General features: G+C 35.5%; 1 protein-coding gene across 1 annotated transcript in view; it reads right to left on the minus strand.

Annotated features, from left to right (window-relative positions):
• The window catches only part of LOC150094898 (diacylglycerol kinase delta), a 566,581-nt gene that overhangs the window by 367,492 nt on the left and 174,209 nt on the right, over positions 1-24,880 (minus strand). Inside the window, exon 4 of the mRNA XM_090411584.1 lies at positions 9,410-9,490. Coding sequence (XP_090267710.1) covers positions 9,410-9,490 — 81 coding nt within the window. The remainder of the gene's footprint in view (positions 1-9,409; positions 9,491-24,880) is intronic.

A 24,880-nucleotide genomic window follows, 5' to 3' on the forward strand; every position in this document is an offset into this window, starting at 1 on the left:
AAAGAAACAAGCTGAATACTTCATTGATGGAACTAGACTGAAGAAAGAATGGAGCCAAGGAAGAAGGAATAATAGTGGACACAGGACTGAAGTTCAGCAGGTTAGATACTGCAAAAGCACAAAATAGCTCATCAGATTATCTGGTTATAAATTGAACAGAAATAAGGAGGTTATTATCCCTCTTTATAAGGCTTTGATACAACCCATAATGGGCTACTGTGAGCAGATCTGGTCACAGAGCAGATCTGTGACCAGATCTACTACTATTTGCAGAACTGATTGAGAGGATCTAGAGACAAGTGTCCAAAATGGTGACAAGTCAATGGAACGCTTCCTATGAGACTGAAGGTTTGTGTATTACAAAAACTGGATGAGAGGCAAATAGGAGGGGATGTGATAGATATATATAAAAGCTTCTAAAGGGATTTTATAGTGGTTTTATAGGACTGTTATAGAAGAAATTTTAATCAGATGACAAGAAGGATGAGAAAAAGATGTCACGTCTCAAAATTGTTAAGACTGTGATTAGCAAGGGTGAGAGGACTAGATTTTTTTTTTTTTTCCTGGAGAGTGGTGAGTGAGCAGAATGGGTTGCTAGAGTTGGCTGTGAGTGCTTTACCAGTGAATGAGTTCAAGAAGTATGAAAGGTACTATGTGAATAATGAATAGTGTAGGCCTCCTGCAATAAGTCCTCTGACTCCATGATGATGATTCCTGAGTAATAATAAATAAATAAATATCTTATCCCATCCCATCCCATCTTCCCTCTTTTGTATTAGACTGAATGGCCTGTCACGACCAAGTAACTTGGCTTCTTAGAAACCTGATATGGCTTATGACAGGACAATTAATCCTACCTGCATTATCTGTTATAGATGTAAACTGTGTTCAGTTGAAAAGCCATGAGAAAGATTCTGTAATTGTGTAATTAGCAAGGGTCATGTCGTAGATGGAATTTGAACCCAGTGACTGAACTACATAAATAAATATATACATAGATACACAGGCATGCACATATATGATGATGATTAGCCTGTCTTTTCTACCCACTACAGGACGAAGGCCACTCCCATTGCGGGAGGGATGGGTCTACTTCTCCCATGGTGATCCAGTCCATCTTGGGAGAGTGTATATATATGAATGAATGTATGAAGGTGAGAAATAATGACAAACATCCTTGGCAGGATTCAAACCTGCAGCCTCTTGGATGAAGAGCAGATATGCTAACCACTCGGCCAACCAGGCCGGCTTTTATATATACCAGCATACAGGGTGTTCGGGATAAATTTGACAGTTTCGTAAGGAAAAAGAAAATCTTCTTTGTATCTATTAAATTTAATGAATTGACAAAAAAACATTACAGGCAGAGTTAATTACAATACTATCAACAAGATTTACTCAAAATAACCACCATTAGCATCGATCACAGCTTCAATTCTGCTTCGGAACCTCGAACAAGCTGATGCCAAAAACTTCACTAGTCCAAATGTTTGGAGGCCAAACATTTGGACTAGTGAAGTCGTAGAAATTTTCAGACAACCATTTTTGACTTTTCCCAGAGGTGTGGCAAGGGGCCGAATCCTGCTGCCATACATACGGCCTACCATTGGCTACCCTTGTTATCCAGGGCTTGACTACAGTTAGCAACTCCACGAACAAAGCCCGAATTCCAATGCCAGGGTTCTTCAACACCTGTTCCTGCAGATTTGCGAGGAATTCTGCTGTACGAACGCAATCAGATCGTCTGCTAGGGATCTTTCTTCTTGCTACATCCTCGTAGTCACCATTGCAAGTCTCTAGTTCATGCCTGATTGTTTTTACTGTATTCAGGGAGCATTGGGCAGCAGTCGTAATATCCTTATTTTGATGGCGGGCACGAATCATCATGATACAAGTTATTCTCTTCCATGATTCAGGTGGGTTCCAGCTATCCATCCTTTCTGACATCTTGTATATGAATGAAGAAGGGTCCAAACTTTTAAATGAAGAGAAGTGTGTGTTAATACATGTAACTTACAGAAAAATATAATTAATTATAAATATGTCAAATTTATCCCGAACACCCTGTATATATATTTATACTGCCATATATATCTTCTTTCTTCTTCCTAACATGGATTTTTGGCCAAGTGGCCTGTTCCAGTCTCATGTCATCTCTTTCTTGGTCTTCCGATTCTTCTTTTTCCACTTATTTTGTAACTGTACAATATTTTTGGTAGTCTGCTGTTGTCCATTCGATTTAAATGTTCTGTTCTAGCCATTTTGGTTTATACTGTCTTATGTAGTAATTAATTGGTTTTATTTTCAGGGACTGTAAAATTTCTTCATTTGTTTTATGGTCCCACTTGGTATATCCAGCTGTTTTTCTGAGAAACTTCATTTCTGCTGTATGAATTTGTTTTTCGTCTTTTCTTTTTATAGTCCATGTTTTGCTTCCGTATAGTAGAGTTGGTTTTGACAAGACATTATATAGTCTGATTCTAGTGTGTTTTTGTACTAAGGATGGCTTAAATATATTATTTATTATGTCATTTACTTGGACAAAGTTTGATATTTTGGAGTCTATGTCTTTTTCTTCTTCATATAATAAATCACATCCCAAGTATCTGAAAGTATTTACTAGTTCTAATATTTTATTATCTATCAATATTTTCCTTCTTATTGGGTTTTTCTCCTTTGAATGCCATTATTTTTGTTTTTTCTTCAGATATTGTCATATTATATTGTTTTGAGATATCATTTAATGATTTTAATGACCTTTGTAAATCATCTTCTGATGTAGCTAATACTATTTGATCATCTGCAAATAGTATTGTATTTATGTTCATTTGTATACCAAATGGGTTATACTGTTTCCAGATTGTTATAATTTTATTTATATATATACTGAAAGGCAGAGGTAGGAGGGTACATCCTTGTCACACTTCTCTTGATATATCTTTCCATTCTGAGATGTGTTCTAATTTAACTACTATTTAATTTCCTGTATATATTTCTTGAGTGGATTGTAAAAGTTTTTTTGGTATGTTTAAATCATTTAATATTTTAAACAATTTTTGTCTACTAACTTTGTCAAAGACTTTTTCATAATCAATAAAGGCCATGTGTGTTTCTTTTTGAAATTATCTTCTCTTTTCTATTAATATTAATAATTTTAGAGTAAAGGTATATATATATATATATATATATATAATATATATATATATATATAGAGAGAGAGAGAGAGAACAAAATAACTGATCACCATTTAGTTCAGGAATAAAAATGAGTATCATACAAGGGGGGGAATCACTAATAAAATTGTGAAAAGTATCAAAGCCAGATAGCTACAGAAATGAAGCTGTACTTTCAAATATACAGGGTATCCCAAAATTCAAGCAAGATTTAAATTTAGTGCCATTTGTGTGGTAAAGTGTTGCCAACAAGAAAAAAAAGACAGCGTGACAGTTCAGGGTTATTAAAAATGGAGCGCTACACGAAAGAACAACGCATTTTCATTGTTGAGCAATATTTTAAAAATAATGAAGGTTTGGCAGCTACAGTTTGCAATTTTCGTACAAAAAATGGTCGGAATAGTGATTTAACTTCATCAACTGTGAAAAGATTAATTGAAAAATTCAAGGAAACTGGATCAATTAGTGATCTTATACACTCTGGCCGTCCTTCAACAAGTCGTTCAACAGAAAACACTGAAGCAGTTTGTGAGAGTGTTGCTGAGAGTCCAGGAACATCAATTCAACACCGTGGTCTTGAATTGGGCATTTCGAGAAGCTCTCTACAGCATATTCTCATGAAAGATTTGCATCTTTATGCTTACAAAGTTCAACTGACTCAAGAACTGAAGCCTACTGACCACACACAGTGAAGAGATTTCTTTGAATGGATTATGGAACAACAACAAGTGGATGCTTATTTTTCAAACAAAATCATCTTCAGCGATGAGGCTCATTTTCATCTTGATGGCTTCGTTAATTGACAAAATTGTCGCATTTAGGGTTCAGAAAATCCATGAGTGATTGTTGAGAAACAAATGCATCCACAACGTGTCACTGTTTGGTGTGGATTTTGGGCTGGAGGCATCATCAGTCCATTCTTCTTCGAAAATGCGGCTGGTAAGGCAATAACAGTTAATGGTGCTCGCTATCGCGACATGATAATCCAGTTTTTTGTGCCTAAATTGCAAGATATGGATGTGGACGAAATGTGGCTTCAACAAGACGGTGCCACATGCCATACAGCCCAAGAAACAATTCAATTACTGCATGAGTAATTTCCTGGTCGTGTAATTTCCCGTTTTGGTGATCAGAATTGGCCACCCAGATCATGTGACTTAACGCCGTTGGACTTTTTTCTTTGGGGTTTTTTGAAGTCTAAGGTTTATGCCAACAAGCTCACAACCACCCACGCCTTGAAGGAGGAAATTGAGCGCTGTATCAACGAAATTCAGCCACATTTATGCAAAATGGTCATGGAAAATTTCGACAAAAGAGTGCATATGTGCCAGCAAAGCTGTGGAGGCCATTTACCTGATATGCTATTCCATGCATAACCCTATACTGTATACTTTATGAATCAATAAGAAATTACAATTTTTAATTAAAAAAACTGTGTTTTCTATCAAAATTACTTCTTGCGTGAATTTTGGGACACCCTGTACAAGTATAATATAATAAAAAATGAAAGAATTTTAAAAAAGCAGACAGGAACTAAAGCTTATAGATCTAATCACAAAGCGTTAAGTAAACACTGAATGACTAGCTCAGATAGAGAACCAGCCCATCTCATTATCTTTTTGTATTTGGCTAAATGCCCTGTCATGACCAAGTAACTTGGCATATTAGAAACCTGTTTAATTCTTATAATAGGCTAGTTATTGGTTGAGCTTCAAGACAGAATGTTAACAGATTACCAGTTTGTTCAAAACAGGACAAGTGGCTGGCACAAGGAACTTTATACACTGTAGAATGTGAAAGAGGATGAAGCAGGACTGGTTGACCATAGCATAAATGGAAGAAGACAAGTGTGCTGCACAGACGTCACTGTAGGTTTCTCACACTATTTTTAGAATCAGCTATGAAGCACTCACCACAACCTCAACAAAATGGCTGCATTAATTAGACAAAGATCTGGGAAACTGTCATTCTAAGACATTTACATTTACCCTGACTTTTCTGAACTTTGCTTTTATCTAGCCCTTAGAAAGCACCTTGTTATGACATTGGCTCCTTTTCAGTTAGAATTTGAACTATTTCTTCAAATATTTAACTGAGTATTATGTGTTTACCACATTTGTAATTTTGAGCTCTGAGGATAGCAAATCACTAAATTAATTATTTATTTTCCTCTGCTGTTGTTTATACCATGAAGCACTATTATGAATAACAACCAACAGCTAAAGTTATCTATGTGCAAATGAGGTGTTATTTTAAACTTCAAGATTAAAATTATGCCAGAAAGTATATAGTCATCTTCCACCAACATTTGGTGAAGCTGAATCATATATGCCCAGTGAAGTAATTTTGTTTTCAAAAATTTCTGAACTGTAAAGCAGTTCAGAAATTTAAGAAAGCCTATCTTAGTGATTTTCATGAACTGTTTGTAAAAGATAGCTCTACCAAACCTCAATAAGACCAAGGAAACATCAAATTGGCAAATAGGAAACAACTTTAACAACACAATGCTGTGACAACAAGACTTGTCTAAATAACTGGGTGTTACGTTGGATAGAGCACTATCATTCAAAAGACATCTGGAGAATATCTCGTTAAAGATCAGAACCCATAATAATATCATACAAAAACTGTGTGGTTCTACATGGGATTCTTCTGCTACTACACTGCGATGCTCCACACTGGGCCTGGTCTATTCTGTAGCTCACCAGTATGAATAAACAGTCCTCATATCAAGAAAATCGATATGCAAATAAATGCAGAAATGAGGATAATAACAGGCTGGATCAAATCCACTCCCCTCTACTGGCTTCCAACTTTGAACAACATTGCACCACTGAACTTGTGCAGACAAGATGCTCTCGTAAAAGAGTACAGAAAAATAAATAGTGACACCCTGTTACCTATTCATGATGACCTCCCACATTTAAGTATAAATCACCTTAAATCCCAACAGCTTCCACTAATACTGATTGAAGACCTTGTAAATAGTGATTTCAACGCTAATTCAAAATGGTTAGAAACTTGGATGGAAAAATCGCCACTTGACTTAAATGAGTATATCCTTACCTTATAAAATCCAAGTTTCCATGTCACCTATGGAAAAGCTTAAACAGGATATGCACAGGACATGGTATCTGCACAGACAGCTTACACAAGTAGGGAAGATCAACTACACTCCAATGTGACTGTGGAGCCACAAATCAAACCATTTGACACATAGTAGAGGATTGCAACATAAAAGCCTATCCTGGTAACCTGAGGGACTTTTTGAAGCAGATCCTTCAGCTCTTGAATGGCTAGCTGAACTAGATTTAAAATTTTAGTGACTTCTTTTAATCTGAATTTTATATTTTTACTAGTTATTTGTACATATATACTACTTGTCTCATTTATCTTGTCTACACAAATATGTATTATGTATACTGATGTCACATGTGTTTTTTTATTATGTCATATGCTAAATAAATAAATAAATATAAGATATTATCATCATTATTAAGTTCCTGATATCCTAGTATTATGTACACTCTCAAGGGGTATACATAATGCTATAATAGCACTATATGATTAAGTTTACATTTTACATTATTACTAATCGCTTATCTGTCACCTATCAGCATTGCAATATTGTCAGATCTTATATGTCTTCTGGGGCATTCTGACTGCATCAATCCACTCAAATCTAGGTCTTTTGCATGTTGTCTTTGTCATCAAACACCTTTCTTATCTGTCCTATCCTATTCTGTTTAATGGACTATACAAACTGTCATCATTTATAAATGTGCGAGTTCTGCTCACATATTCTCAAATGCTAACAATGTCAAGTTCCTTCATATTAATTTGATTTTTAATATGATGCTAACCATTAATGCCACCTGTTCATTCCCCTGATTTTATTCAGTATTCTCACATCTATAATCTATAATCTTTGATCAACTCTCTATCTAATCTCTAACCCAACTCTCAGATCCATGAGCTAAACACTAGTTGAGTGTTTTGTCTAATCTCTCTCTCTCTCTCTCTCTCTCTCTCTCTCTCTCTATTTCTTATTTCATATAAATCTATTCAACTAGCTCCTCCAAGCTTTGCTTATTCTATTTGTCTATTCCATATTTAATTTGCCATCAATAAAAAAAATGGTGCCTAAATTTTTCCATGCTACTGCCTATTTTATAGTTTTGGCATGCTGATTTGCATGCCAAATTTGTTCTACTGGTTATTCAATTTTAGTAGAATATTTGCACTAGATTTATTTAGGATGAATATAACATCTGCATACAGTAAAGAGCTAAATCTGATATCTCTAATTTTCATATCAAGTTTATTGTCACTTTCTTTCAAAATATGATCGATCTAGATGATGAATAGGAGAAAAGATGACATGCATATGTTACACTTGATTTTCTATCAAACAATCTTCCTGTACTTCCTTCATTTCTGACTGTTAAATTACAAAAACATAGACTTGTATTGCGCTGTATGATGTTTCATCTATCCCATATAATTTTAGCTTGAAAAGCTAAAAAGCTCTTGAAAATTGAAAACTCTTTTTAAATAGTCTCCAGAACATTTAACCACCTTTCTGATATTTGCTTCTAAATTCTTACCAGCATTCCCATGACTTTTATGCATTTTTACACATAGCTTAGCCTTTTACATTTTTCTTTGTATTTTCTCAGGGTATCTGCCAACTTACTTGTTAGGAACTTGGATATGTTTTCTTCTTTTCCCAGACTATCTCTAACTTCTTGTGTCCACCATAAAGCAATTTTTCTGTGCTTGCCAACAACTTCAACACATGCCTCCCAGCTTTATCAATCAATATTTTCTTAGTTTGCCAGTAAGACTCCAAGGTTTGGTTCTTATTTTGAAACACTCTCATTTTTCCTTGAATAATTTGTATATTTGCATCTACAGTTTACCTCTAAAGCTGCTTGACTAATTTTTTAAAACTTTCTTTTGTGTTTGTTTTCAATATGATATCCATTTTCATCCTGCTTAAAACTAAATAGTGTTTAAATTGAAAATACCAAGAAATTATATTCTTGGTTTAATCCTTTATCCAAGTGTAAGCAAACAAAGTTTGTACCTGACATATTTTCAAGACTGGAGCAACACGTATATAGAAGCTAATGATTTCACACTTACCTTAGTATCCCATAATGCAAAGCACATATCCTTACGGACATGTATAATGCCATGCATTATGGAGAAGGGTCACTACCCAGACAGGTTTCGATTTTTATTGAGGTCTCATCATTGGGAGCCAGACCCAGAGGTGATACTAAGTTTGAAGTAATGCAGAAGTCATATTTTCATATACGAGTAGCCAAAAGGTATCACACCTTATTATTAAAGTACTCGGGATAAGAGATAGTTGTTGGAAGTTTTTCCACTTGGTAAGCTTGGTTACCAAGTGGAAAAATTTCCAATAAATGGTGTTTGTTCATTTCCTGTTTCAAATCCACTGCATACTACTCCTTTATTCTAAACCAGCATGATATCATCATGCTAGTTCAGGATACAAGACAGAATATACTTAACAATGATAACCTGATAATTGATAAGACTTTTTTTTTTGTCTTTTCTATGTGAATTTGTGCACCCTTTATGTTGAAACATGGTATTAGTAGTGACTAGTTTATGTTCTTAAAAAATTCAGTAGGCACTTACCATTATTATTATTACTTATTCCCTTTTCTCCAAATTTTCTCAAAACATCAATATATACCTGGGATTCATTTCCTACCATGCTGTTTAGATGTCTAAGAAGGACCAGCTTTCATGTTTTCTTAATATGTCAGCTAGATTCTCTAATGCGATGAAAAATTCTTCCACTTCTTCCTTAATACACCTTTCTGTGAAACCACAAGTAAAAATAAGTTTCATCATCAAATTTCCCATTTTAAAATTTGCCCACATAACTCTGCATGAAACTGCCCAACAATCAAGAAACTTACCTTCATATTTAGTGTTGAATGCTACTGCTACTTCTTCCTTTCCCTGATTACTATTACCTGAATATAACATTCTATATTTATGTTCTGATCACCTTTGTCTCAGCAACACCAATTATGTCCATGTGTTACTCCTCTACTTCTTCTGCTAGTTTGAATTTTTTCCATTGATATTTCTTATAAGAATGTTTATATCATAATGCTTATATATAATGCTTATAAGATATTTGACTCTGAATTTAATAACACCAATATTATCTACAGTTTAAAAATACTTACCTGAACACTGTGATTTACATTTTTTATACTACATTCTGCTACACTCAAATCTGTGAGATCAATTTCTTCAAAAATCACAGACTGTCAAAAAATTGGATCAAATAAGAAATATAATTGGAAAAGTAACATTTTTTTTATAAGTTTTATATATATATATATATAATCTATTTCACTTAAGAGCAAATTCTAAATATAACTGATAAATGAACTGCAAACTACAGGTTCATCTCTGCATTGTTAAAGCCAAGCTAATAAAAATTCTGAATTTGCATTTCTTTCCTTTCTGTTTCTTTTCTAAGAATTAAAATAACATCAACAGAAAATAATATTAAGATCATGGGTGTATATTCTTGTTCTCTACCAGTTCACAGGATCATTTGATTATTGGTCTACTTTTTTTTTGTTGTGTTTACTTTAATCTCATATAATATAAGTATCAATAATATCAATATCCGACCTTGTTGCTCCAGGAATGAATGGGGAATGAATGTAGGAAGACAAGTAGTGTGATAGGAGAGAATGAAAAAATATATATGTGAATGAGAAAATAATAGTTAATAGTGTGGAGGGCGTGAGTGACTGTGAAAGTTTAGGAGATGGTTTTGTTTGGGAGAGTGAATTTAGATTAAGAGTGACTGACCTGCAGAGGGAGATAGATGAGCTGAAAGAGGAGGTGGAATGTCTTGTGAATGAGAGCAGAAGTATGAAAGATAAGATTAGGAGAATGGAAGAGATAAATGCAAGCCGAATCAGAGTAGGGGAGAGAGAGAATTTTGGGAGCGTTAGAAGAGGAGAGAAAGGAAACAGTAGAAGAGAAGGAATGAGAGAGAGGTATGGGAATGCTAGCAGACGAGAGGATGGAAACAGTAGGAGAGATGGAATGAGAGAGAGAGATATGGAAGTGCTAGAAGAGGAGAGAATGGAAACAGTACAAGAGATGGAATGAGAGAGAGGTATGGGAATGTTAGAAGACGAGAGGATGAAAACAGTAGGATGCTAGAAGTGGAGAAAATGGAAACAGTAGGAGAGAGGGAATGAGAGAGAGAGAGAGAGATGTATGGGAGTGCTAGAAGAAGAGAGAATGGAAACAGTAGGAGAGAGGTATGGGAATGCTAGAAGAGAGAACAGCAGTAGAGGAGTGGGAATGAGAAAGACCTATGGGAATGAAAGAAGAGGAGAGAATGGAAACAATAGGCGAGAGGGAATGGTAACAGGCATTATGTATGGCGACTCAATGATCTGTGGTGTTCAAGATAGGATGCGTGAGGAGTGTTTGCCAAGAGAAATAATAGAAAGGGCAGCTATGGCAATTAAGACAGGTGAAAGGGTGGATGAGATGATTGTGATGGTAGGAACAAATGACTTGAGTAGTAATGTAAGTCGGGCAGTGAGAGAGATGAGATTTTTGCTTGAGGCTGTACGGAAGAAGACAGAGAGAGGAAAAATAGTGTGCATGTTGCCTAGGTATGATAATGATGAGCTGAGCAGAAGAGCAGTGATATTGAATGGCATAATAGTGAGAATATGTGACAACAGAGGACTGGTATATGCGGATGCTTGGAGTGCGTTTGAGGAAAGAGAGGAATTGTATGCGAGAGAGACTGCTTACATTTGAATGAGGAAGGACGTAGGCATCTGGAGAGATTGCTGTTCTGAATGAGTCAGTGTGTCCTAGGGAGGATGATAGCAGGGTTGGCCTCTTGTGGGAATGGATACTTGGGAGAAGGGAGATGACATCAGGTAACACTGAGCCCAGTGGAGTCTAGAAGGGATAATGCTGGGTATAGAAACAATGGCATTTATATGCTTTATACTAATGCCAGGAGTATCAATAAGGGAGAGGAATTGGTGATGCAGATAGCATCAGCCTGGCCAAAAGTTATTGGGATCACTGAGATGTGGTTGACAGAAGGGGATACAATAACAGGAATAGAAGTCACTGGGTACAGCATTTTTCGTCAGGATAGGAGGGGGAAGCGTGGTGGTGGGGGTACTGCTTATGATAAGTGATGACCTATGTCCTCTAAGAGTGGAAGCTTTGGAAGGAAGTGAGACAAATGATTTTGAGAGCATATGGTGTGAGGTAGAGGAAGGCAAGACAGGATATTTAGTGGGGTGTTGCTACAGACCCAGGAGCACAGAGGATGGGGACCAGGAGATGTTTAGACAGTTAAGTTTGGCAAGTGCAAGAAGAATGATTGTTATGGGAGATTTTAACTACAGTAGTATAAATTGGAGAGAGGAAGATGCATGCCAATAGAGGAAAGGAATTTCTAGAATTCTTGAGGGACAAATGTCTTAGGCAACATGTAACAGAGGGAATAAGTGGTTCAAGAGTTTTGGATTTGGTTATAGCATCAGAAGAGTTGATAATAACTGAGATGACATCTCTCCCACCAGTTGGAGAGAGTGAACATATGGTTTTGACTTGGAAAATGAATAGACATGCAGGAGTATCAAAGAGATGGGAACGTATGTGAAATTATAAGGCAGGTGATTATAACAGTCTAAGACGTCAACTTGGGGAAGTTTCATGGAGGGAGGAATTGGAAGGCCGGGATATCATTAGTGCGTGGGAAATTGTGAAAGAATATTTGTTAGCAGCAATGGTAAGTTGTATACCATGAGTGAAGAAGAGGACACAATTTGGAGTAAAGTGGATGACAACCAATATTAAACAGGAATTGCATGCGAAAAAGAGGCTATGGAAGAGATATAAAGAGACAGGTGAAGAGAAGATTCATGAAGAATATAAGACACAGGCCAGAAGAGTGACTAGTGTGATAAGGAAAGCGAAACTGGAATATGAAAGGAGATTGGCCCTAAGATCCAAAGAAAATCTTATGGAATTTTTTAGCTATGTGGCCAGTAGGAGGAGAAATGACTGTGGAAGAATGATATTGTGGGATAAAAATGGGAACAGAGTGACTGATGCAGAGGACATAGTGGAATTGTTCAATGAACACTTTATTGGAGTATTTCGTCCTAGAGGAGTCAGTTTTAATGCTAGAGGGATAGGGCTGGTTCGAGGTTTAGAGGTACAAGAGGAGAGTGTGTTTCAGATACTGAGTACTCTGGATGTCAGTAAAGCTTTGGGACTACATGGTATTTCACCACGAGTTTTGAGAGAATGTGCTAGGGAACTGACAGTGCCTTTAACCTGGCCTTTCAATGAAAGTCTGGCTGTGGGAAAGGTGTCCAGGGAATGGAAGGAAGGTAAGATAGTGCCATTGCATAAGGGTGGTAACAGACTGGAAGTGTTTAATTATAGGCCAGTCTGTGTGTCATCAGTAGTTGTTAAGATCTTGGAGAGAGTAGTGAGGGAAAGTTATACAGCATTGTGCAGATGAGGGTAATGTTATCTGTGAGAGTCAACATGGATTCGTGAAAGGGTGCTCTTGTTTTAGCAATATGCTAGCCTTTTATAATAAAGTTACAAGAACATTAGATGAGGGAAAGGCATATACTGCAATTTTCTTAGACTTAGCGAAGGCATTTGACAGGGTGCCACATGATAAGCTGATATTTAAGTTGCAGCACATGGGTCTGGATGTCAGATTGGTCAACTGGATTCAGGATTGGCTGTCTGATTGGTATCAGTTGTGTATGGTGGAGCAGTTTCAAGGAAGCAGAGGGTTACAAGTGGGGTCCCACAGGGCTCAGTACTAGGACCTATATTGTTTAACCTTGATATCAATGACATTGCCAGTGGATTGCAAGGGGATATTCAGTTGTTTGCGGATGATGCGAATCTGGGAAGGATTATTAGTAATAGTGCAGATGTGGTAGCCCTGCAAGAGGATTTGAATAAGCTAGATAGATGGGCAAATGAATGAGGGTGTCAGTTTAATGCAGCAAAATGTAAGGTCTTGAGGTTTGGGAAACATCGATTGGATGCTGCATACTCTATGGGAGGAGTTATACTGGAGGAAGTAGCGGAGACGAGAGATCTGGGGTTGATGATTGATAGAAACCTGAAGTTTAGGGGACATATTGCAAAGGTGGTGAAGGTAAAACAGAGGATTGCTGCTATTATGAGAAGGACACTGACCTGCAGAGATAAGAGGGTTATCATTCCATTGTATAAGTTTCTGATCAGACCACACTTGGATTATTGTTCTCAGATTTGGTCCCCAGGATTTGAAGGGGATAAATTAACTGTGGAAAACGGTACAAAGGCAGATAATAAAGACAGTTTCAGGACTGTACAACATTAGTTATGAGGATCGGCTGAGGGAATGTGGACTGCAAAGTTTGGCGGATAGAAGAAGGAGAGGTGATATGATTGAGACTTTTAAACTGTTCAGAGGTGGTTACAGGGTTGACACTGGGGAGTTCTCTCGCTTGGTTGAACAGCAGGAATGAGTGATGACAAGAGGCCATCCCTGGAAGTTACGAAAGGAAACTGTGAGCAAGAGGGTGAGGAGTGGTTTCTTTGCATGGAGGGTGGTTGAACCGTGGAATGCATTGCCTTATGGAGTGGTGAGAGTGAGAACGGTCAAAGGGTTTAAGGAGTGGTATGATAGACTTTGTGTTTCTTAAGGGGGACCTCCCCTCGATGAATCTTGACAGACTTTATGTTCTTAAGAAGGACCTCCCACGATGAGTCTTTTGACTCCATGGAGGCCTGAATAATAATAATAATAATAACTTTTAAACACTGACTATAATGCAATATTGAACTTTTGTAGGCAAATCTGTAACACATACTAGAATCATGGTATGCTTTAGTCTTTTTAAATAAAAATTAAAAAAAAAAAACCTCAGCTGTTTCAGTAACCTTGCAGACTAACAAAAACATTATTTAAAGAAGATATCAAAGAGAATATACTATAATATATAACTGGGGGGGGGGGGCCCTCCGTAGCTCAGCCGGTATAGATGATGCCCTTTGGGCAGAAAGACCTGGGTTCGATTCCTGTCAGTGAGCGAGGAACCTTTATCTGGTCTCTTTCGACAAAATGTGAGTTAGTCGGTCTCATGTGGAGGTAGGGTTTTTTTTTCGCCCAGAAACTTGGGTTTTTCATCCCCCCCCCCCCCCCAGAACAGGCAAAAAAGCTTAGGCATGTTACACTGTCTAAAAAAAAGATAATGCATCATGCCATTTTGCAAGAAGAAAATTCAGAAAAGGAGAAAATTATGTAGTTAAAGGTCCAGTTATTTTATTATGCAAGACCACTACATACAGATGTAGTATATAGAACTAAATAATGTTATGTTGGCTAACACACTGTACTTTTGTATATCTCATATGCAACAAGAATATTCCAAGAATTTAGAAAGTAGAAGATTGGTTGTACTTTAGAAGTTTACTCCTTTAATGACATTATTTTTAAAAATTAGGATTACTGTTGTTGCTGTTGTGGTATTGCCTGAATTTCATAGGAAATTTACATTCTCAACAATTAAAACAACAATGTCAACCAAAGAGCAAATTATTATAGCCTACCTCTTACTTACTTTTTCACCTGGCTCACTTTCTTATATCAGAATTTTTTTAAGAGATACACTTATATTTTTAGAGGAAGGAAGGAACAGTCAACAAATAACTGGTTCAAATTGGTTAAACAAAGTGATCTATACCAGCAGCATTTCTCTTTCTTCTCCTTCCTTTATAACCTTGTCCCTCATTTTGGTCTATGCATAAACTGTCAAGGGACTTTACACAACACATAAATAATTATATTTCAAGTTCTGTCAAAAATGATAGAATGATGAGACCTGTAGTGGTACACGACAAGGAAGCAAATCTCCCCCCCCTCCCCTTTTTTTAATTTAGTCTCTAATTGGCATGAATTCTCTGGTAACCATAAGCAATGTAAAAAACAACGGTATTCCAAATTTGATTTAAAATTAAAAAAAAAAAAAGTTAAACAATACAACCCATAGGGACATGTGTAAGGACAGGTACCCTCTCTCTCCCTGTACATCTGTCCTTCATTTCATCCAATTAGATGAATTTCCCAGGAAACTTTTAGCAATATTAAAAAATGTTGAATTGGATTTTAACGGTATTGATGCGAACACAGATTGTTAAGAAAATAACTATTTATTAACTTAAAAGCTAATATTTCGCTGGTATTATATCCAGCATCTTCAGAGCACACAAACAAAGTTTGTTACAAAAGACAACCATAATCCTGTATAACATTGGGGCTAGTATAAGTAATTGCAGCGTGCAACATAAGACTAAAGTCCTAATTAGGCACTATCTAAGTTATTAAAAAAAAAACAAAAAAAAAAACAATAGTCTAAAGTTTTTAAAAAATAGTAGTCCAAATAGTAGTTTTTGAAAGTTTTTAAAAAATAGTACCATCATTTTCTATATTGATTTAAGCCAATAAGAATACAATTTGGTCGGCTAAATCCCAAATTGCTAGCCCATCCTCGTTCGTTCAGTATCCAGGTCGATACCCAACAGGGTGCACCACGAGAAGGTGAGGATTGGACATTAGGTCAGAAGCCCTGGTCGGTTCTCTGCATTCCTTTAAAGGCTATGTGGAGGTCTCCTCTCAGTTATACAGCTTTGACCCTTAAGCACCCCAAATCAGTCTGTTACTTGACAAGTAACAGACTGATTTGGAGGAAAATTGTAGATAGGAAGTTAGTAATGATGTAAATTTTTCATGTAGTATCTTTGTAGTATCTTTCATGTAGTACTCAAGGGGTGTACAGGATATGTAGTACTATCATATCCTGTACACCCCTTGAGGGTACATGTCAGGGATTTGATGATGATGATGACGATGATGAAAAAAATAGCAGTCCAAATAGTAGTTTTTGAAAATTTTGAAATAGTAGTCCAAAGTTTTGAAAAAATAAAAAAATAAATAAATAAAAATAATAAAAATAAAACAAAATAATACTGATTCATGTCAAAGACAGCCAGTTTCTGCATTATGTCTCTTCTACAGATATTTCCATGGGTGCTGTTCAATAGAATAGCTGAATCTGTTACTCCCTGCTATCTGTTACTGCACACCATCTATATCAGTTCAATCTGTGAAACAGCCCTGTCTATAACTATTTCCCAAGGACTACAACCTTCAGCTCTTCAAAGAGAATATCAACAGATTACTTTGCTCTTCATCCCAGCCCACAAATGGCATTTATTTGCTATTGACCTTGAAGCCTTGCAGTTGTTTGAGCGATATAAAAATATTCAAATAATATTCCATGGACAGCTATAAAGGCAAACATTCTGCTTTTAAATTAAACAATTACATAACTCTTCAATAATCATAAGAAATGTATATCATTTATATAGATAAATGTTATTATTGTGTTAATAATTATTAGCCTATTACTGCTGATATATAAAACAATATGGCAATAGAAGTGATATTTACGTTGTTGGCAAAATATTCTACTAACCTTCTTGAGATTCATGCCAATGAATACACACACACATATACACCACATATAACAATACTGATTCATTAGCAAAACTATGGAAAAACAGTAAAGTGCAGGTATAATATCTTTTATTTACATTCCTGGCAATAACAAAAATTTGACTACAGTATTATATAATGTTAGAGAACTAATCCTACAAGAATGATAAATTATTAGTTCCCCAAGCATTACATCTAAACAGCAACAACAAATATCTAATAATTTATAAGAATACTACATACGAGGGTGGTCTGAAATGTTCTTGGCCTCGACCATAGATGGCAACACTATTGGTAAGATTTATTTTTCTAAGTTGGTATATCTGTCATAAGCATCCAAGAGAAACTGCAAGTCATTCCATCAAGTAGTTTTTTTTTATACAACTGTCTGAAGCAAAAGTGTTTGTCTGTATCCCTTGAAATGGATAAAATTGAGTGGCCTGCAGTTATAAAATTCTTTGTAAAAGAACATTTAATGCCAAAAGAAATTCATTCGAAGTTCATTAAAGTTTATGGGCACTCTTCTCCTTCGTTTTCAACAATTAAGAAATGGGCTGCAAAGTTTAAACATGGCTGTACCAGCCTTGAAGATGATCCACGTGAAGGATATCCAAAAAGTGTAAAAATACCAGAAATCATTAATCAACTGCACGATATGGTATTGGATGACGGGGAGTCAAAGTGTGTGAAATTGATGAAACTATAGGCATTTCAAAAGAATGCATAGGATATATTTTGCATGAAGAATTGCAAATGAAAAAGCTTTGCCCGTGATGGGTGCCACACTTGCTCACAGCAGATCAAAAACGCATCCGCATTTAAATCTCTGAACAGTGCTTGGAGCATTTTAACAAGAATAAAACTGATTTTGTGCATTGATTTATTACTATGGATGAGGCTTGGATTCACCATTACACACCAGAATCCAAACAGCAGTCAAAATAGTGGACAGAAGCCAGTTGTTCAGCACCAAAGAAAACAAAGTCAGTTCCGTCAGCAGGAAAGGTCATGGCATCGGTGTTTTGGGATGGTAAAGGCATTTTGTTTATTAATTATCTTGAAAAGGACAAAATAATAACCAGGGAATATTATTCCACTCTTTTAACCAGACTAGATGAAAAAATTCGTGAGAAAAGACCTGATTTGCAGAAGAAAATAATCATCTTTCATCAGGACAATGCACCTGCCCACAAAGGCGTTTTGGCAATGGGAAAATTAAGGAATCTGCACTATGAATTATTATTATTATTATTATTATTATTATTATTCAGGCCTCCATGGAGTCAAAAGACTCATCGTGGGAGGTCCTTCCTAAGAACACAAAGTCTGTCAAGATTCATCGAGGGGAGGTCCCCCTTAAGAAACACAAAGTCTATCATACCACTCCTTAAACCCATTGACCATTCTCGCTCTCACCACTCCATAAGGCAATGCATTCCACGGTTCAACCACCCTCCACGCAAAGAAACCACTCCTCACCCTCTTGCTCACAGTTTCCTTTCGTAACTTCCAGGGATGGCCTCTTGTCATCACTCCTTCCCGCTGTTCAACCAAGTGAAAGAACTCCCCAGTGTCAACCCTGTAACCACCTCTGAACAGTTTAAAAGTCTCAATCATATCACCTCTCCTTCTTCTATCCGGCAAACTCTGCAGTCCACATTCCCTCAGCCGATTCTCATAACAATCCTAGTACAGTCCCGAGACCATCTTTGTCATCCGTCTTTATATCTTTTCCACAGTTAATTTATCCCCTTCAGATCCTGGGGACCAAATCTGAGAACAATAATCCAAGTGTGGTCTGATCAGAGACTTATAAACGGAATGATAACCCTCTTATCTCTGCAGGTCAGCATCCTTCTCATAATTGCAGCAATTCTCTGTGTTACCTTCACCACCTTTGCAATATGTCCCCTAAACTTCAGGTTTCTATCAACCATCAACCCCAGATCTCTTGTCTCCCCAACTTCCTCCAGTATAATTCCTCCCACAGAGTATGCAGCATCCCATCGATGTTTCCCAAACCTCAAGACCTTACATTTTGCTGCATTAAACTGACACCCCCATTCATTTCCCCATCTATCTAGCTTATTCAAATCCTTTTTGTTGGAGCATCCACCCTATTCCCCAGATTTAGCTCCCTCTGACTTCTCTCTCTTCCCCAAACTAAAACTCGTCCTTGCTAGTCAGCATTTTTCTTTGAATCAAGAGGTGATTGCAGCTGTAAAGGGGTATTTTACAGATCTTACTGAGAACCACTACAGGGATGGGATAATGGTGCTGGAGCATCACTGGAATAAATGTATTAGTCTTAAGGGAGTTTATGTTGAAAAATAAAAATCTGTTTTTTCATTGTTAGGCAGAGTACTTTTCACCACCCTCGTATAAAAAAAAAGTACTATAGCAGATCAAACTGAAAATTTATTTTATTCTTCATTGAAAACTGAACTAATCAAACTATTGATATTTGCTGCCAGTAATAAATTAAACTCTTGCAGTACACGAGTCTTCACTGGTTAGTTGATATTAAAAGAGCAACAAAAATTTAATAGTATTTATTTAAAAATCTTCCACGATCCAGAGGATCGTGGAAGATTTGTTATTTTAAGTTATTTTAGAAGAAAATCCATTATTATTTTTGGTGTATCTAATTTATTCTCTTTGTTAAATGAATTGTTTACATACAAATAGCAGACTGTGGAATATGCCATAAGAAAAAAAGAGGAGGATAAAGCAATCACCATCACAGAATTTTAAGAAATTGCTAGATATCGAGATACTGTAATATGATATGCTTCTCTGCTATGTTTCCATTCTGTACAATTTCATGATAAAAATTATGAGCATTTTCTGATACTACAGTAAGAGAAAGAAACCCAACTGCAGGAGTGGTTTCTATAGTGCAAACAGTTATAAAGAGATGCTCCATTTATTTTCTAAACAACAATTACTAATTTACAGCAAAATTTGGATATAACAAGAAGAGTGTTTTCATGGATCTTTTTAAATGTATGCACAGACAACATCATCAGAGTTGACAAATCAGCTCATTCACTTTCACATGGCAAGTAGATTTTGCCAGTTGACAAGTAGCTGCACACTGGACAAATGGAATATTTTTTATTGAATAAAAATTAACTTTTCAAACAAAATATTTTCAACTTTAAGAAACACAGATGCAACACCACTAATCACTTATGAAACTCCTATTGACTCACTAGACATATCATTTAAAAAAATAGGGAGGGAGGGGTGTCTGCATTTTTGCACACCGAGTAGGAATTGCATAGTTTATCAAGCCCTGTAACTTTAAATATAGGAATATTTTTCCATTGTAATGAGAGAGAGAGAGAGAGAGAGTTATTTTATTAAAATCATTGAAGATGATGCAGGTATCAACAGAAATTCTCAAGGTTCATATTAAAAGCTTGTTACCGAGTGGCTCAAAAACTGTAGTCACACCACTGAACATATAATCCAGGGCTGCACATCTTTTTTTGTCAGAAATTGCTAGAGAAATTGACACTTGACAATGAAAGTTAACATTAAACAGTATATTGTATTGCAGCACTCACGTATAATAAATAAGAGTATATTTTTGGTTTTACTCTTCACACTTATTCAACATATACTCCTAACTCCTGAATGAATACGTTTAATAATTAATGTACAAACAGGATATTTTCCATACATCTTAATCCTTATAAAGTTAAATTCATTTTTGTACATGGGGTACTGACAATACATAAGATATAATTCTGACCCCAAAATGATTTTGTTATTATTATTATTATTATATAACTTTATAGTATCTACAGAATATCTCCATACAGTAAGTTTTTTTCACTTGGTCAGAAAATAAATTATACCTGACAAAAATATTCTTATTTTAATCTTTTACCCAAGCACAGGCAAATAAATGGCTGTTGACTTCACATCAAACTGCCTCAATAACCTGTAAGTACAGTGTACATTCCCTTTTCAGAAGTGTACAGGCAAATCAGCCTTGAGAACACATGCAATTTACAAACAAAAAATACCAGTGATGGTGGACAGTAGACAGTGTTGTGTGTAGATGATGATGATGATGATGATGATAGTAATAGTTCTGTGTAGTTGATGGATTAAATGGTGGAGATGGAGATTTGTAGAGTAGAGTGCTCTCTCTTTAGTCCTTGGACTCACTGGATTTGTTTTCTTCTTCTTAAGTAGCTTCTCCAATTTGGAGGTTAGTAATCATAGTATGCCAGTGTCCGATCCTCTGCCATTCTTTTGAAAGGCAGAGCTCTTCATCCATTTCTTTACATCATCAACCCAAGAAGTTCTTGGTCTACCAGGAGATATTCTTCCCTTTAATGTTTCTTCCAGTATTTCCAGAGATGTTTTCCTTGCTGATCCTCTTAATATGTATCCTGCCATCTTGCACTTTCTCTTTTTAAAGTCTGCCATCAGTGCTCTTTTCATTTCTATTAACTTCAATAACTCTTCATTAGTTTCTTTTCTCATTCCAAGAAATCTTCAGTGCTCTCCTATAGCACCACATCAGAAAGGCCTGCAATTTCTTGATTATGGATTTTGTATGTGTCCACATCTCACATCCATAATTCAATGTGGACTATACATAGGATTTTATTATTCTTATTTTAGTGTGTTTATTTATTCCACAATTCATTAGTAATTTATTATTCCAGAATTCTTCTTTTGCTTTAGCTATTCTTGATTTTATTTCCATAACTGTTGTTCCATCACTGCATTTTGAACAAATCCCATTGATACTGTTATATTTGTGTTTTGTTGCTGCTTTTTGCTTATTACCATATACTTGGTTTTATCTGTATTTAATACTAAGCCATAATTATGATTCTTTTTGATTAGTATTTCAACCATATTTCATAACTCTATTTTTGATTTCTCTATAAACACCAGTGCTGTGTTGGAAAAAGTACCAACTCACTTTTAATGAGTTATCCCATTTCCGATCCAACATAAGGTAATGTTAAAAGCCATGGATATGGACATGCTTATGCCTCCAGAAGAAAATGTGCATCTTGGTAAGCCAGAACTGTGTCTAAACATTTTGTAGATACTAAGTAACTTTTGAGAAACCCATATTGTAAATAAATAATGTTTGTGGATTATTTAACAGAGATGTGATTTGTATAAATGCTGAAAATGTATATAAGATAATACGTGTATTGAGCCATGTCAAAAACAGTTCGGAGCTGTGGCAACCAATCGGCCGCCGCCATGTGCGTGACGTAGCCACCCAGAGAGTGCGCTCACATGAGGTATATAGGTTTTGGTGCCAAATTCAATCGTTCTCCATTTTCTGTTTCCTGGTTCCTGATTCCAAGTGCTGGATAGCTGTGAAGCTTGCCGCCGTGCCCAAGCAACATTTTCCATTGCTGTATGCACCAGCGTTGAGTGTAGCCACGTTGAAGGAATGCTGCCAGAAAGAGCTGTTGGTTAGCCATGCCAACGTATAAAACAGCGAAGAGGTGAAACTCTTTCTAAAAGAATAGAAGTGTGTTGCAGACGCCATAAGAAATATACGGTGAGAAAACCTGGCGATCTATTTAAGGAAGTCCTAATAACTACCAGAAAAGCAAGAACGGTAAGACGCAAGTTTTCGTATTAGATTAACTAATAACCAAAGAGGGAATAAGAAACAGAACGTTAAGGAACTCCATATAGTCTACTTCTACCTAATATCTAAAGAACTGTAATTTTTGGACATTCTGTCTACATCTAAAAAGCAAGTAACACCCTAAGCTTAAGCTGAGCTGGGAGCCAAGGCTTTGGACTGTTTATGTTAGAAGAAACATTGTTATTATTTTATTAAACTTGAACTTAAATATTAACTGAATTTTGGGTGAGGATAAAGCCAGAATATAAGAGAAAATATTGTCTCATGTGAATTTAGCAAGACGGAGTACATCTAATATGCTTCACACTAGGATTGTAGAATGTATCTATGTATATGTGTTATTCCCATGAATGAGAACTGAGCAACTCAGTAGAAATTAACCGAGCTTGAATATAGTTATACAAAGAAGAGTGTAGGATTGATACTATAAGATTTTAGAGGAAATATTTTTGGCATGTAAAATTTAAAGGGGGGGGGGAGTTCAGGCTCTTTAGAATTGAAATCTCTGACCTAAGTGTATATATATGTTGTCTAAAAGAAATGTAATTCTTATTTTGAACCTCATGAGTCTGTCATTGTTCTGAGAGTTGAGTTACAACTTGTAAAAATTCGGACCATGCATAAGTGATAGGGGAATCCATTAGTAACTAAGAAAGGGGGACCACGACTGCAAACCTCTTGATCCCTATATAATTTTCAGTAGCTTAAAATAGTGTCTCAGACTTCAGTTGCCGGCTGGCGCAATCAATTTAGAGAATATAAATTTGTCGGCAACGGAAGAGCTGAAATTAAATAAGATAAGTCTAATATAAAATTAATAAATAACAGGGAGAACAAGACATAACACCAGATCATCAACAAATCTAATACTGTTAATTCTAATGCTATTTATTTTTATTCCCATTTTAATTTCTTCATAATATTTTGTTATCATTTCACTGTAATGATTGAAAAGTATAGGGGATATTACACTGTTTTATTATTAATGTTGTTTATAATTTGTATCTTATAATTCCTGTATAATTTGATTATTATTTTGAGGTCTTTTGTATCAATTTGAATGTCTTTTAATTTTTTTTAACTTTTTATTTTTCATTATTAACTTGTCAAATGCTTTTTGAAAGTTTTTTTTTTGAAAGTCAGCAGAGATATATGTTATGATTTTTTTCTATTGATCTTTCAATAAGTTTAAAATTAATGAATTAAAAAATGAAGTATGGGATATGATACCAATTGTTCTGAAATCTTTACATTCTACTGCATTATTCTTTTTTGGTATCAGAATGCAAATAGATTTTATGAAGTCTTCTGGTAGTATGCTTGTATCATATATATTCGGTATTATTTCTAAAATCTGTTCCTTTTCCCCTATCGCTTTTATTAACTCAGCTGATATTCCATCGTATCCAGTCATTTTGCCATTAGGTAGCTCTTTTATTGCACTTAAATAGTAAGTGCAATAAAATGACCACAGGCCTGGCAAACCTATGATCAGTCTTCTTTAAGTATATCTGGATTTTTTAAACGAAGACTGATCGTAGGTTTACCAGGCCTGTGGTCATTATACAGTTCTGTTAGGTATTCTTCCCATCTTTGTATCTTGTCTTCTGCATTTATAATAACATTCTTATCTTTTAACTGTTGGCTTGTTATTTTCTTTTGGTTATTAAGAATTTTGGTTATTTTTGAATGCAACTCTAGAATATTTTCTTTATCTAATTTCTCTACTTCTAAGCAATTATTATTGATCCATCTATGTTTTTCTTCTTTACGTTTATTTTTTATTTGTCTATCTAATCTTTTATATTCTTCATTTCCATTGGGATTATTTTTCCAGGTTTTTCTTTTAGTTCTAGTATCTCTTCAGTCACCCATGTTTTTTTTTTAATTTATTCTTTGTTTTTCCAATACATTTTTCTGCTGCAGTCAATATTGCTTCTTTTATCTTGATTGATTAGTTGGGTCTTCTTTCTTTTCATTATAGTGTGCTGTATTATTCTGAAATAATGTCTTGGTGTTACTGTTATTTAGTTTATCTGTATTCTACTTAAATATTCTAAATCTGTTAGTCATCATTTTTAATTTTATATTTATTATAATTCTCACAAGTCTGTGGTGTGATCCACAGTTGCAACCCAGCATAACTTTTGTATTTGTTATTCCATTTCCATATCTCTGACTGATCATAATAAAATCTTTTGATTAGTACATGAACCATTGGGAGATCTCCAAGTATACCTTGCTTTTTCATTTTGTTCATAAAAAGTTTCAATTATCAATTTGTTTAAACAAAATTCAATACATCTATATAGCCTCTAGCATTTCTTATGATATATAATTTCTTATGCCATATGCCGGCCTGGTTGGATGAGTGGTTAGCATATCTGCTCTCCAGTCAAAAGGCTGTGGGTTCAAATCCTGCTGTGGGCATGG

This window comes from Typopeltis vanoorti, chromosome 21 (genome assembly GCF_054136105.1).
Source record: "Typopeltis vanoorti isolate ZY-2024b chromosome 21, IOZ_Tvanoo_1.0, whole genome shotgun sequence".
Classification (NCBI taxonomy): domain Eukaryota; kingdom Metazoa; phylum Arthropoda; class Arachnida; order Uropygi; family Thelyphonidae; genus Typopeltis; species Typopeltis vanoorti.